Here is a 15821-nt window from a genome sequence, read left to right as displayed (position 1 = left end):
GCTAAAAAACTTCTGCACACTTACTTGCTGTAAGTTTTGTCCTGTGTATTGTAAATGAAGTTTTTTTCCGTGCTTATTGACTGGCTTAAATACTATGTACTTCATTTTTACTGCATTCAGTTGAAGTTTGTTTTGTTGCAACCACGCGAATAGTTTGTTCAGGTAAAAATTTGCTCATTGTTCAATGCCGTGCAGTATCCTACTTGTAAAAAATAGACGTGTCATCTGCGAACACGTTTACTGTGGGTGTTGTTTTTAATTCCATGATGGTCATTCACATACAAGAGGAAAAGTAATGGGGCTGGTATTGGGAGCCTTGCGGGGCTCTAGTTTAATGTCAAGTTGCTTTGAAGGAACACAATCCATCTTAACTGATGCTGAAACGATAAGTAGCTCTCGATAAGATCCAATGTAATGCCTCGGACACCATAGCAATCTAATTTTATAGCTAAGACTTCAAGGTCAACAGAATCGAAAGCTTTACGCAGATAGAGAAATATCCCTAAGGTGAAAAGCTGATCTTCAAAATTTCCGATTATTTGCTGCTTTACGGTAAGAATAGCGTCCCGAGTTGTTTTATTTTTCTGAAAACCGTATTGCAAGGGTGGTATACATGATACTTGGTTAGGTATTTTGGCAGCTGGTTGTTGACAGCGCATAAATCCTAGAAAAACCGGTAGCACTGAGATTGGCCGGTAAGTCGCAATATCATCAGTTCTACCTCCTTTGTGCATTAAAATTACTTTGGCCAGTTTTAGTTTGCCTGGGAAGACTCCAGTAGAAGGGCCGACTACTAATGACACCCGCTTTAATATCATGCCCACTCGCAACTTTGCTTTTCTAGTTATTATAAGACCACTAATTTCTGTTTCGGTAACGGCTTCCAATACGAATGAATTTACTCGGCGAGAAGGCCAGTAGTCCCCACTTTGTTGAACAGACAGTTTGAGTGCGGCCACTTTAATGAAATGCTCGTTGATTTCATCTCCAAGCCACTGATTACTATTTGGCCTGCCTTAACCTGTGGGGAGTTTCTGCCGGTAAGGTAATTAACCTGTCTCCAAGTTTTTGCCAGATCCGTTCTTATCCTAGAAAACACTGCTTCATAATATGCACATTCGGCTTTCTTAATATCAACATTTAAATTATTGATACTTTTTAAATTCTGTGTACAAGTCGCAGTCTTTGCCATTGTACAAATTTGTCGAACATATTTTCTTTTTAATGCGTTTCAGTAAGGTGGTGTCAATCCATGGCATCTTAGTTTTCCAATTGCATTTTTTGTGCTCTTTTAGCGGAAATGCACGGTTGTAGCGACTAAAGACACCAAGAAAAACCTCATACGCAGAGTTTGGATTCTGCTGTAGATACACGTTTGACCAGTCAGCCCACTCAATTAAATAATGAAAATAGCTTGAGGAGGCATCATACACCACTTATATTCAGGCCTGCTGCATTCATAGCTATGGTTCAGGGCGTGTTATGTGGCAATGAATATGGGAATATGGTCGCTGATGTCGCATGATAATACTCCTGCTTTGAAGTTCGATACATATCTGTAGAAGTAGAACTGTTTGAAGTAATTCGGTTTGGCATAGTAATAACACTTTAGCATCCGTGAAAGGATAAGAGATAATAATCTCACGCAGCGTGCCAAAATTTTACCCAAGCTGACCCCCATATGTATTTCTATAAAAAATGCTACATCTACTACAAAGAAACAGCCAGTGTTTGCAAAGTAGGTTCCCCGAGCACATTTGCCTCTGATAACTGTAATTGCAAACGTACGAAGTACAATAAACAGGCATGGTACCTTATCATTTTTGATGGATGCACATATAGTCTAACTGAAACTTGGCTGTCAAGCAGTCGGCTGCACACAACTGTTTTCATGTGGAAAAAAGTGTGTACAGGCACAGTTTTAGTTATCGATGATGATTTAGTGATTGATCATTCAATTGGAATATTTCAATTTTCCAGGTATTTCGTCAACTGATCATAACCTTATTTTAACTAATCCACCTTGGTGTTTAGTTTTTATTGGCTTTTGTTACACATTTAACCCATCTCAGCTTGTAAAGGAAACAACTTACTATACCACTCATGCACATGTGCTTGACCTTGTGTGCGCACTAAATATCTCGATTCTGTCTCGCCCCTAACTCCATTGTCAGGTCTAAGTGATCTTCGGTATGCCATCATGCCTATCTCGCCCTTCTATATGGTAAAAAATTATTTGCAATTATGGGAGAGCAGACTGCCAAACTATTAACATAGCTCTGGAAACTTTGTTAATGCATTGTTACCACAGTTCTGGAAACACGTAGTGCATGAAAACTGGAGGCTATTATACCCTGGTATTATATCTTTCAAATGCCTACTAAATGAGAAAAAAAAAAATTCTTTTGTTGCAAGAAAATACCAACAGAGCAAGGATGGCTTACCGATCCCAAGACTATAAATCATGCTCTTAACACAGTATGTTCACATCACCCTCCATTCCTTTCTTCAAACCTGTTCAGATTTTGGAATTTTAGCCGTATGCGTGCGTAAGGAATTTTTGTTCGTTAGTGTTGTATCCTACTTAGCACTTTTTCATTAGTTCCACATGCTGCACCAGTAACCTTTCCAGTTATTTTTGCATGGTTTTTTACAAGTGGATGCTATTACCGACTGGGTGGGCATTTCTAAACAGGCTGCAAAAGTTTGGTCAGCCGACACCAATGTTTCAAAAAAGCACTGAAACATACTTATCTTTCATATTGTATATTTTGCAGTCATAGTGCGATGCAACTGGAATGGAAGGTGGTTCTGGTACCATGGTCTGTTTACAGCCCCCACTAGACAAATTTATCTGTTAGTTCCATGCATATCAATCTCTCATAAATCCACACCAGCATGGTGTTCACAAACACAATTTTGGAAAACATTTCTAAATCCTGGATTTCATTTGTGGACAGCATTTTTATAAATTTTTGCCAAGGTGCCTGATACTGTTCCAAATCAATTTCTACTTTTCGAACTTAGTAAATTAAACCAGTGTTAATCTTATAGGTGCTTTTTAGAGGAGCGCACTCACCCTGTCCCAAAACGTCCAGCACTTTCGCAAGGCTCCGTACTAGGCTCCTTCAGTTCTACTCTAACATCACACTTTACCTGTTCTATGAAAGTCGTGCAAAGCAAAGGCAACATAACTAACTGCAGGCCAGCAAGTATGTGGTACACATTGCTACTGAAAGTACTGCTACACAGTACTTAGTCATTCCCGTTTTTCTTTGTGTCAGTGATTACTTGAAGTTCCCAATTTTTCCTGCCCAACTTGTTGCAGTGAATTCTGGACCTTCTTACAACTTAAGAGGCAATCCAACAGCACTGCATTTATGTTCAAAATGAGCACACAGGTAAATTCAGAAATGCATTTATTGCACCTCTGAAAAGTTGCGCTTAGGCAGCAGTCTCCTCCTTCAGCTTGTCTTTCTTCAGTGGGCCCTGCACACAATACAAAGCACATTTACAAAAAGGAAACATCGCAAAGTTGAACAAAAAGACAAAGGCAAGTCAGAAGGATCAGAAGGAAGGCAGTATTTGGGTACAGTCATCAACTGTGTACAGAGATGAATATCCACTTTCTCATCACCACGAAACCTGGGAGCTTACTAAGAGAACTCAAGTTTAACCCACCATAAAGGTGTGCTTCTCGGCTGGAGTTTGGAAGCGACCGTGTCCAAACTTGGATGATGTGTCGATGAACTTCAGGTTGATCTTCTCCAGGGCAGTTCTCTTTGTGTGCACCAGCAGAGACTGCAGGGATAAGAAAATGCACAGCTTATAAGTGCCCTCACACAAGCAGGGCAGTGGTCAACTTGCTCAGGGAACATGTCAGGCCTATCATTGTACATCCACCACAGTATTTTTCGGCAAATATTTGGCTCTAATGAATTCATCACAAGCAGAATGGACTGTGCTTACATGAACGTTTTGCAGCATTAATCACTAACTTAATAAAACAATCGGTGCTTAATATTAGCACCAAGTGTTCTGCATTCTCTATCCCAATTTGCTTGTTTATGTAAGCACAATCACAATGGCTTCTTCAGAGCAAGCCTCACCTTGCGCAGTGTGATCACCCTCTTCTTGGGACCCATGATGCAACCCTTGAGCATCACATAGTCGCAGTTCACAATACCATAGTGCGGGAAGCCACCCTGAAAAACAACAAGCATCCAACAATTAGCCTAGTGTGCATAACTACTTGCAGCTCAGTTTCAACAAGTATGCCAGTCAGTCCGTCCTAGTTCAAACCAAAAATACTCTCAGGGAGTCAAGTCAGATACATTCATCACTCAAATGCAAACCAGCAAGCACAGAGGTTGTTACAGCCATGTGCACCCACTATGCAACAACCTGGTGAGAGCTGATCAATACGTGTCCAAAAGGACAGTTCAGGGGCACCACAGCTGCAGCCAACAACCACCTAGCTGTCCAGTGTGAACGTTTCTAGACTATTGAACATGCGCACCATGGGAGTGATGCTTTTGTTGGAGGTGTCGTAATCAGTGGCTGCATTGTTGATGACCAGCTTTCCATCCTTCTTGTGCACGCCCTGGCCAATGCGGTAGATCTTTTTGTTGATCTCCGTCCGATGGTGAAAGCCCTTCTGACCGGCACGCGCCACGGTGAACTGGACACGGCTCGGATGCCAGGCACCAATACAAGCAACCTGTGTTCACGGCACAAAACACTCTATAAGCAAAAATGGTAACGATTTTGTCTATCTAATGTGTACAAGCATTAACATTTCTGAACTGAGAGCAATTTAAATTCAACGATCTGGTTGCAGACGAAGTCACTGCTAACCACTGCAGAACAAACTATTGCAAAGCCTACCTTGCGCAGACCCTTGTGAGTCTTGCGCGGCAGCTTCTTAGTGTGCCAACGGCTGGTCACCCCCTTGAAGCCCTTGCCCTTGGTGACACCAATGACGTCGATCATCTCGTCCTGGGCAAACACCTGGGACACAGGGACAGGCTTCTCTAGGTGCTCACGGGCCCACTTGATCTTGGCGCCTACAGTGCCACCATTCACCTGCAAGGGGCACACACAACTGCATCAAGTGATGTCTGGGCCCCTGAGCTGCTCTGCATGGACACAAAGGGAACACGACAACTCGCTCACCTGAATTTCCATGATGTGGGCCTTCTTCTGGCGCCTGTGCATGAGCTTCATCTGGGTGTGGGCCAGCACCCGGATCACCTTGCAGTACTTCTTCATTTTCTTGAAGTCCCGCTCGATCTCCTGGCGACCCAAGTCCTCCTGCCAGCGCTTGCAGCTTTTGGTGAAGGCCTTCTTCTTGGACTTGTACCAGTTCTTGTAGAAGCGTCGCCGGCACTCCTCGCTCAGATGCTCGGCCCAGACGGTCTTGAAGGCACGCAGGCCCTTGGGCGTCTCGATGTAGCCCACCACACCCACAATCATCATGGGCGGCGTCTCCAGGATGGTCACCGGTTCCACCACTTCCTTCTTGTTCACCTCTGCAAGGGGGACAGACCATTGCTCAAACTTGCGCCCTCATAAAACAGCAAGGACCAGTAGCTCAAGGAAGAATGGCTGCCAATTTTGAATTTAAATTTTGCCACTAACCAAGCAGTTTTGCTTGAAACCCAGCAATCTACAAAGGACAGCTAAGTAAGAATTACAAAACCCATGCAGTAAGACTTTTACAATATTAAAAAAATTACCTAGAAACTAGACAGTGTGAAACTGGCCAGTGTAATACCAGTCACACAGCCAAAGGCAAATTAGTTTTGGTGTTGACACCGAACTTTTGTGACGCCACTATCGTTGCAACAGCATGTGCCCGCGCAGCAGGTATCAACATCAACCTTCCCATAGATGCAAGCCTTTACTACCAGAGAAGGCAGATTGCAGCTTTATGACAAATGCTGGCTGCACCTTTGTGTTCCAATGCACGGCCCTGGACCTCAGCTTGCAATGAATGCTAACCTGCACACAAATGGCAACAGCCATCAGCAGTTGCTTAAAAATACTACTTCGTGTCCTGTTCGCAAGACATGTGAAAGTGCTTAAAAGCATGCATATCCAAAGAGGTCTGGGAGTGTTCAAAAGTCCAGTAGAAATGTGAGAATCCATTGTAATGCAGATCAACCCCATGCTCAAGGCTGTTCAAAATATCACCCCACAAGAACCATCAAAACTGTCGACAGCGGGAGCCTTTACCTCGGAGCTCAGGCCGCGTTTATACAGATCAAGGTAGGTCCCAGCCGCCAGCTGCCTCCAGTAGAGGCGTGCACGTGGCCTAGCATCGGGCCAGAGGTGCACCGCCCGCCTTTGCGGCGGGCGAGCCGGTCGTCCGGTGGGCACTTACTCGATCCGGGCTTGTCGACCTCGCGCACAATGTGCGTCATGCCGGCCTTGAAGCCCAGGAAGGCAGTCAGATGGATAGGCTTCGTCGGGTCATCCTTAGGGAACGCCTTCACCTTTCCCCTAATACGCTTGCTCCGCTTCTTGGGCACAAAGCCCATGGAGCCATGGCGGGGCGCCGAAAACTTGCGGTGCGACTGTGAAGAAGGTGAGAGAAACTCATTTGTACTACCAAGCCCTGTACACGTGCCTCAGCAACACAGCAAGCGTTTTGGCATGACAGCCACGGCACAATGGCATCCAGCAATAATTCAATCGCAATAATCGCAACCAATCAAAAATCACGTTAGTCATTTGCTAAATATTCGCGCAATTATCGCATCATTTCCGCACCACGTGGCTAGCAGCAACGCCAGATGCACATGCTTCGAACAAACTGCGATGGCTTTGTAATAGTATTAGCAGTTCTGTTAAAACAAAACCGCTACAAGCTCCCAAACGCCGGTACAAGCACAGCAATCTTGCGAAAACTAAGCTACAGACACAAGACACGCGGATAGCTGTTACACGAGCCTCGCAACGCATTACCATATGAAAAAATATGGCAGTTAATAAAAGTATCTTTACACACAGTGATCGATTACAAACCATATTTCACGGAACCAGCACGAGGCCACGAAGGAACATAGGCGACGCCGATTCTAGAGACCATAAAAGAACGCGAATCCTGCGCTTACGGCTGCCTGGCGCAAAAAGCTTCCTTTAAACGCACTGCACTGAGGCTCTGCCAGAAACACGGACAAATATCAAACGCTTCTGTGAACTTTAAGACAGCGATTAAAGTTGATAGAAATTATACAGCAGGAGACGAGCACCTACCATGGCCGCAACGTTCCGATGAAAGAGGGCGATTCCTCGAGCAGCAAGTAGTCATTAAGAAATAGAGGGCAGCAGTGGTCACTCACTCTCACCATATGCTCTCAATTTAATTCTAAAAATAAAAACATTCAAACGTATAACCTGTCATATGCTTTGAAATTAAAAAAAGTAAAATATTAAAATTATAATATTACTTGCTTAAACAGTTAGAAATGAATTACAAACCGAAACTGTTCATAACAGCGCAGCCATGATGGCCATACCATGTCGTAGCAGCGCGAACCACGTTTTTTTGAGTAGCGCAAAATGGCACCGAAGAAGTGGCGTTTGAAAGTCGGCGAAACGCCAGCTTGCGTCCCCGTCGTCTCGTTTTCGCATGGATCGCTCAATGCCAGCACGCGACTACCTGTCAGCGTCTACGAAAGACAGGTTACTACTGCCGGGCGAATCAAGACGCGTCGTGTTCTCGTGTCCGAAGCCGACGGTTTGGAGTATGTCGGCGAAAACTATGGCGAGCACGGACTGCGGGCAAACTCCCATGGCAACCACTTTGTGGCCATCGAAAACGTGAGCACCGGCAATGTCACACTGTACCCGGCCGACTTGATCACTATGCGGCCTTACTTCGCGAAAACCGTAAGCGACACGCCAAAAGTGCAGGAAAAGTCTTATCGGGAGCAAGTCGACGCTCTGGCCACAGCGTTCGGCAGCAAGCGCAAGCGCAAAGCTGTTGAGACACGCCTGCGGCTTCAAGTCGACGAGAGCACGCTCCGTGATACCGTTGCCAGCACGCTGGCCACCGTTGGAGACACCCTGCCGACTCCTCAAAACGACACACCCGCTGGCAAGGCTCCAGCGTCCGTTGCCGAAGCGATACCGCCTCAAAACCGCGATGCAACGATCCCGCAGGATGTGTACCGAATTGAAGACATCATCCCGCCCGAGCAACACGATTACCTCGACGAACTTGCCGAGCCCCTGCTGAACGCGACGCCGGACCAGCTCGCGCAGTGGAGGTCGGACGCGACGTATCCGGAGTACGTGATCAGCCGTGTGGAGCGTCTGTCCAGGGACCCGGAGAACAGGGCGATAGAGGCTAGGCTGCTAGTTTTTTACTGCATGCTAATATCCGTGTCCCGACTCAAGTACAACGACGTGAAAAAGAAGGACCCCCTGCCGGACATAGCACAGCCGCTCAAAGGCATCCTCCTGGACACGTTTACAATAACATCGCGCAGTGAGCGTGGTGCGACGTCGCGAAACTTTCCGCAGAGGATGAAGGACAAGGTGCTCGCCTACATCATGGTGATTGTGTTAATCCTTGAAGATTACAAGTTTGACTTTAAAACAGTTCAGCTTGACACCAAGGCCTCGGACAGGACGCTGACGACGTTGGCTTACGCGCTCGGCTGTCATGTAGGCACTCGCAAGACTCCCGGCGTTCGCATTGGGAGCAAGTACTTAGAACTGAAGCTTCCCCTCGTGGATCCCAGTCAGCATACTAGGGCCAAAAAGTCGCGTCTTGCATAAAAAACGGTGTAATGTCTCAAAGTACTTATTTTCATTTGCTCAAGTCTTACTGGTTTGGGAACACCAACATTACAGTGCAGATTGTAGGGTCAGTGACCACGACGTCATAACAGATTGGCTCCATTGGAGGGTCTCCCTTGAAGGTCTAAGGTGCAACTTCCTTGCAGAAGTGGGTCGAGGTCCAAAGCTGCTGCATGCTTCCGTCACTGTTCAAAAGCCAGTCTTCTCAAGAATTAAGCTGTCATCAACATCCACCTTTCCAACAAGTTTAAAAAGTCCTTTCTAAAGACCAGCTATTGCTACTTGTGTCCAGCTGGTAACTATTCTCAAGCAAGACAGAGAATGTAAAAAAAATCGGAAACGGCTAGAAAAAAGTTAAGAAATTTGGCAGGGCGACAGTCGTTCACATTTTCACAAGCTGACCTGTTCTCGCAAAGACTGTGTACAATACGCTTTGCCATATGCCTTATTGGTGTCGAGAACACGCATGCCCTATCCAGCGTCACAGCCACCACTACTATACACAGTGTACAAAAGGTACAGTTGTCGACCGCCTGTTATTGCACATACTTGTTCATTACATTGCAATAAATTGTTTGCTCCGAAGTTGCGGCAGCTGCCATATTGGCAACCCGATGGCACAGCGAAACTTGCGTTTCCATAGCCCACTTATTTGCCTTTGCACAGTGGAAGCTATGCACAGTTCACCATTATGGTGTCCATGACATTGTTAAACACACCTAGTAATCTAGGCGACACCGAAGCCACCACGATATTACCTGCTGGCTTGCAAAGAGGCGTCTGTGTCTTCGCAAGAAAAGTCTCATTTGGACTCTGCTTAGCCAGTGTACAGTAAACAAGCACAGTTATTTTACATTCTTTTCTAGCCTAGAATGTATAGGTACAGGAAATATGAAACAGATCGACCTTTAGTTTGAGAGGAAAACATAGCGAGGAAAAAGCTTTTCGTTCATTTATATATGGGAAGGAACTGTCAGCTGCATCCCAATGAAAGGGTGGCGATGGTTAACATTGCCGGTACTTGTAGCCCATTTTTGGGCACAGCAGGACCAAATTTAAGCCTCACACCTCAGTAATCCGATATAAAGCGCTATTTGAAAACTTGGACACAAAACAGAAAATGACACGAAACACAGGTCGCAAACCCGTGTTTTATGTCATTTTCTGTTCTGTATCAGTTTCTCAAAAGAGCAACAATGTTTGACCAAGTAGAAGAAACATACCGTTAGATACTTTTATGGTGTCTGTGAATGCTTTAAGGCACTCTTGGTTGAACACTTTCTGACAGTTGATATTACCACCACATCCAAGTGAATGAAATTCTTACTCGTGCACGCTGAAGATCCCCAGGTGGTCGACATTACTTCGGAGGCCTCCGCTACAGCCTCCCTTTCTCTCCACCTTCACTCCTACCTTTCTCCCTTCCCTTATGGCATGGCCCAGGTGTCCGCAGAACAAGTGTGACAGATACTGCGCTTTTCCTTTCCTGTGAACCAATTACTTACGGAAGGACAGTAACATTCAAATAATGACACACGAGGGCCCAAAGTCACCAGTGCTGCTTTGAATTGTGTGCATTTATTAAAATATATTTATTACAACCGAGAACAATTTCTCAGGAGAGAGAGAGGCGGTTTTGGGGAAGAGGGAGTAGTGTTTTTTTTTTTTCACCAGCATCGCAATTTTACCTCTGCCCAATATTTTTGTTGTTGCTAGCAATCGCCAGTACACAGCCAGACAACAGGGAGGGAAAAAAATACACGCAGTCATCATCATCAGTGCAGGTCATCGTCACTGTTAGGCAACAAGTGCAACACGCCTCCTTGCCGTCACGTGTACATAGAAAGGTAAAAAAACGTTCGCCAACGCAGTCTTGTCGTCCGTGTTGCTTCCTTGGCACGCCAACCGGCGGTCGTCATGTTGCCTTGGTGTGCCTTTGTGGGATGGTGGGATAGGGGGAAAGGTTCTTTTTTTTTTCTTGCTTTGGTTAGTTACGTCGGTTCACTATTTACACTGTGTACATGCTTTATACACTCCCAACCACCCACCACGCATCCCATTCATGCGACAGAGAAAAAAAAAACAGCTTCTTTTCTAGCTCCCCATTCCTCTTTGAACACTGTTTCCTCACAATCATTAGAAAAAAAAAGAATCCAAGGCGAACATAAACATTGTTGTCTCTGCATTCGTGCTCCAAGAGCCAATCACAACAACAGCTTCCCTGGCACGTCACTGGTATGAAGCAACAGTGGAACAATAAAAAGTAACAAAAGATTACTGGCAAGCAGGCATATGGGGAGGAGGTTGGTCGGCAGGTTGAGGCCCTTTTATTCATGCAGCTGCAAGTTTTATCAAAGGGACTACCATGAAGAGTTCCTTTACTGATTGTTTCAAAATTCTCTTAAAACAATGCCAGTCCACAAAGCCTATTCACTGTGATACTAGCCCGACGCCGCTATTGCACAACAAAATAATGTGATGAAAATCATTCTGCAACCTTAAAAAAGATCTCCTCAGGCTCATGCTGCAAGAAGAATATACGCATAAAAGAATGGTCTCCATTTCGCAAGTCTTGTATTTAAACTACCATAAGCCTGCAACAAGGCCTTGTCACAAACACCTTTGAATTCTGTACACCACGCAGTGCCTGCATGCATAATAACGATAAACAAACATGGCATGGATATAATTTCAACAATCTCACAGCAAGGGGCACAACCATCATAAAGAGCGCAGGTCACATGTGTATCTGTATTTGTGACATTTTGTATTACGCTTGGTATACTGTCAAGTCCAGATATTGTTACGCAGGTAAACAAATCATACCGGGAAACAAGAAACATTCCTAACATAATTTTACTAATATTACTGACACCAGAAAACTAAGATATTTATTGTTGCGAAATATAATCTCGCCACCAAGTGGCAGCACTGCAGTGCAATCTGCGGCAGCAATGTAATCCCTGCTGATTAAACCATGTGCTCGCTTGACCTCAAACATCTCGCATATCAAACATCAGGATGTTAACTTTGGGCAAGGTTACATTTGGCTATGGTTTGTTCTTGCAAATAAGCCATGTATATTAGTCAACGTCCCAAAAGCTGCTATGGTTGCGTGTCAAATAATCAAAATGAGTGAACAGCAAAACCATTTATCGAAACAGCATCCCGTACCATACTGATCAAAACATCGCAATGATGACCAGTGGCTAAAAAAAGTAAAACTAAAATTGCACGACCCATAAACGAAAAGGTTTCCCAAAAGGAGCACAAATTTCACAGACCACAAGTAAACACAGAATTAGGGAAATTTGAACACATTTGTGCGTGAGGAATTTGTGGTACGACTGCAGATGCCTCAACATTCGAGCTGAAAACCAGCAATTTCAACAACTTAAGCAGGGCTGCAGATAAGTAGTTACAAGTAGTTACTCCATCCTAACTAAAAGGGCTTCATATGCAAGGCTAAATAAGCCACACAAAGGAGAAAATCCAAACTGATTCCTGGTTGCTCTCAATGCGACAATGATTACGAGTCAAAACTATTGCATCAACAATGAAATGGGATGACAATAGCTATAAAATTTGCTCTTGGCAAAGTGAAAATGTGTTAAGGCTTTTTTTAATTCCATGTCTAAAAATAAAGCTCGACCCAACCACACAAAAAAGACTGGCCGTTCATACTGATGCTCAAAACAATGCCATATTAATCTACGGAATTATAGAATCGTTGTCTGACTAGACTGAACAGAAAAAAAGTTCTATATAAACATCTAAAAGATGATAGCATAACTAAAAATAAACTATATCACAACTACACTATAAACAATAATGCAAACAATCGCACTCCTGTGACCTAATTTGACACTTAATGCTGTATAAAATTCTTCTCAATATTTGTATAGATAGATAAAGAAAAAAAGAGCAGTTACAATTTGCTTGCAAATTATTGTAATAAAGAGTAAAAGTTATTATCAAAGAAGAAAAGTAAAAAGAGTTGTTTATCCACATCAGGAGGATAAAAATCAAAATGGCAGGCTCAATAATTATAATCCCCGTGTAATGCACATTATTGTCTCCCGCAAAACTGATAGGTATTCGGCAAGCAATCACGCAACATAGAACACGTCGATGTCAGCTCATTATTATCAACAAAAGAGCTACACTCTCTCCAAGAACCAGTTAGAATACAGCGGCTAACTTGTCAATCACAAGTCTGATAAAAACATTCGCAGCAAGACAAAACAGAAGGAAACTAGAAATGTATAGTAGAAAAAAAAAAAAAGCACCAATTCACCTCCTCTACTACAATCGTCCACTCCGCACAATTACACACACATGCACAAAAAAAGAAAAGAGAAACGGAGCAGACAGGCAGAGGGGAGATTTAAATACTTCCTTCTCAACCACAAAACACAAAGTTGCAGGCAAGTATCTTTGCACAGAGACACATGTCCCAGCGAGGAACACAGCAACAAGTCCCGTCTCACACGCACCCATACACCGAGAAACAATTGCTCTCACTGAGGTTAACTGCTGGATGGCGTTTTTTTTTTCTGGAAGACGAATTGCATCATCGTCTTCAACATCAAAAGCACTTCCCTCACTTCGGGACCTCAACAACAGGTCACGCATTGTTCTAGCTTGACTAACCCTCCGCGAAGCAGCAGAAGTGTGAGGAAGGGGTTTGTTTCTTTCCCTATCCTTGTCAACTCATGTGGTTCCCGTCAGTTTCATAAACAACAGTTCCTTGAAAGTAGAAAGCAACGGAAAATGTCCACGAAAACAACAACACCATCCATTTTGCAGACTCACCACCACACACTGCGCACACTGCGTAAACAACAGCAACACCACAGATCCCATCACTGCCTGTCTTATTCAACAGTCTGGAATGCAACCCTGTCAGTCGCGGATGCTGGTGGAAAACTAGTTACAACACTGCTAAGTTGTGACACCGGTCTGCCAAGACTTTCTCGCGGCATTTCTCATTCAAACTGGAATACTGAACACAAAGTGCAAACTGCTGTTCCTCCTCTTTGGGATTTGAATAACCCCTGTCTGAACAAACTCACCGACAGTGCTCTCCAGCTTGTGACCAACTTGCACCCTCTGCCATCTCCGCCTTAAAACAAAGAATGGCCAAACACCTCTCCCTACCTTCTGGCAACAATACCACTCCTTCGTGTCACAGCAATTCTGCTCGAGGGCAAGGAAACAATTGCTAGCATCCAAACGTACCTGTGAACACTTCTCCTGACTGCTCCCAAGCTTCACACCAGTTTCTCTCGTTTCCACCGAAACAGTCCTCTTAGGCTCGATGGCCACATGGCCTTGTCGAACAAAGCTAAACCGAAAATCTGCAGGCATGGCAAGCAGATCATCTCTGCACTATCTAGGCAGGTAGTGCCCGTAGCTCTTCTGTCACCAGAATGCACAGTCTAGACCAATTCAAGGGTGACCAGCTGTATGCGGACCGTTCAAACACAGGCATACTCTACTGAGGACTCAGTAGGACTCTACTGAGTATGAGTGGACAAAATTGACAGTTCAAGACGGAGGAGGGCGACATAACCTGACATATATTTACTAATTTTTTTCATTAAATATGCTGCGATAATGGAGCATTTTAGCCCCTTCAGGTTAAGAGAAAGAAGGAGAAAAAAAAACAACTGATCACCTTCAAATTGAATCAAGACTGTTTGGCTGTTTCTCATCTTCGTGCAGTAAAAACCATGTCCAAATGGTCACAATTCATTCCCAGAGTGCCTCGATTGTATGAGACGCTTACGGTGACTGGAAATCTGACAGCAGGCGGGCACCTTTCCTATTCCCTACAATGCTTTTGCCATACTGGTGCACCAAAGCCCATGCCCGGCAGGGAGAGATGGGACATCCCATGCGCACTTCCATTGACCATTGTCAGGTGAGTTGCTGCTTGAGTGCTCTGTCGTGTGGGCCCCGTTTTCACACTATGGCCTCAGTGGTGCACCCCGGTGCAAGACCACTGCCACACTCAGTCCGAACGCATGCTCCGGCGAACACGCAGGGTCGCGGTAAACCTCATCGCCAGCTGCGGCGGTGATGCAACAAACGAAGGAGAACGAGGGGGCCGTGATCACGTGTCCTGTCGGGTGATGTTTATGCGGTGGCTGTCGCAGAGGTCCCGGGTGAGGGGCAGGCAGTTGAGATAGTGACAGAAAGAGCACTCGTAGATGGGGTGCACGTAGAAGAGCAGCACGAGCCCCACAAACAGTGCCACTGACACGATGAGGCAGGCCCAGATGAGCGCCACCTTTGCCGTCCGGTCATAGCTGCCAAACGACACGTACGGCAGCAACGCGTACGACAGCAGGAAGCCGAACACAAAGCCAAACACGTGCGCGTAGTTGTCCACCCAGGGCAGCAGGCCGAGCAGGAAGAGCACAGCGGCGCCCGCGCCGAGCTTGAGCAGGGCCGCACTGGGCCGCTTCAGCATCTGCCAGCAGTGGATCACCTCGACAAACAGGCATGCCAGCAGGCCGAACTGGGAGCCCGCCGGACCCACCTGCGGGATGGTCATGGCAACGAAATTGAGGCAACGGTAGCTGCTGGCTACAGGTGGCACTAGCCTTAAGGTTACCTCCAGCAAATGTTCTGTCGTAGCAACACTTCATATACTAGTGCCCCCTAAAGAGCTACTGCGAAAGAACTGAAGCTGGTTATTTTGACCGAGTGTCGCATTCTAAGGTAGGTGCCATCAAGAGAATTAGAAACTTCACAGTCACTGCCCACAAGTGCGTGGGACTGTGGTACAGACGGTGAGATTCACAAAACAAAAAATTAATAGACGCCATCACAGTTTACACATAAAAACAATTGGTACTGGCAATGTTATATTTCATTTCCTGACCTCTTCCAGCTTATGAGGCCTCTGCTTAGCCTGTTCGTCCAGCTCACAAACTTGAGTCAAGTGGCATATAGTAGATACTCCATATCCAGCTCTGAATTTCCCAGCAGTAACTGGTACC

General features: G+C 45.2%; 3 protein-coding genes across 3 annotated transcripts in view; 1 reads left to right on the top strand and 2 right to left on the bottom strand.

Annotated features, from left to right (window-relative positions):
* Positions 1 to 3402: 3402 nt before the first annotated feature.
* Positions 3403 to 7398, bottom strand: RpL3 (ribosomal protein L3). Its single transcript, XM_084604780.1, has 8 exons — positions 7261 to 7398; positions 6386 to 6578; positions 5176 to 5531; positions 4888 to 5085; positions 4520 to 4720; positions 4110 to 4205; positions 3682 to 3801; positions 3403 to 3489 (listed from the first exon to the last, which is right to left on the bottom strand). Exons 1-8 carry the CDS (start codon positions 7261 to 7263, stop codon positions 3445 to 3447), a joined length of 1212 nt encoding a protein of 403 aa, XP_084460906.1. The 5' UTR covers positions 7264 to 7398; the 3' UTR covers positions 3403 to 3444.
* A 100-nt stretch (positions 7399 to 7498) lies between these two features.
* Polr1E (RNA polymerase I subunit E) lies at positions 7499 to 9429 on the top strand. Its single transcript, XM_084604779.1, has one exon. The coding sequence runs from the start codon at positions 7567 to 7569 to the stop codon at positions 8788 to 8790; it is 1224 nt and encodes a 407-aa protein (XP_084460905.1). The 5' UTR covers positions 7499 to 7566; the 3' UTR covers positions 8791 to 9429.
* Positions 9430 to 10367: 938 nt separating this feature from the next.
* The window catches only part of rho-5 (rhomboid-5), a 37868-nt gene continuing 32414 nt past the window's right edge, over positions 10368 to 15821 (bottom strand). The window contains exon 15 of the mRNA XM_084604778.1: positions 10368 to 15358. Within this exon, the coding sequence (XP_084460904.1) occupies positions 14930 to 15358 (429 nt within the window). The 3' untranslated portion in view covers positions 10368 to 14929. The remainder of the gene's footprint in view (positions 15359 to 15821) is intronic.

This window comes from Amblyomma maculatum, chromosome 5 (assembly GCF_055883805.1).
Source record: "Amblyomma maculatum isolate TAMU_Amacu chromosome 5, ASM5588380v1, whole genome shotgun sequence".
Lineage (NCBI taxonomy): Eukaryota > Metazoa > Arthropoda > Arachnida > Ixodida > Ixodidae > Amblyomma > Amblyomma maculatum.
Note: the sequence above shows the minus strand (reverse complement) of the source record. Positions and strands in the feature narration are given on the sequence as shown.

What these genes read in the sequence shown, in the direction of transcription:
- RpL3 (XM_084604780.1), bottom strand. An exon ending in GGTCGACAAGCCCGGATCGA is followed by an intron (nt 5,532 to 6,385) that starts GTAAGTGCCCAC and finishes TCCCCCTTGCAG; the next exon opens with AGGTGAACAAGAAGGAAGTG. An exon ending in ACAAAAGCATCACTCCCATG is followed by an intron (nt 4,206 to 4,519) that starts GTGCGCATGTTC and finishes GTTGTTTTTCAG; the next exon opens with GGTGGCTTCCCGCACTATGG.
- Polr1E (XM_084604779.1), top strand. Translation starts at nt 7,567, where the DNA reads ATGGCACCGAAGAAGTGGCGTTTGAAAGTCGGCGAAACGCCAGCTTGC.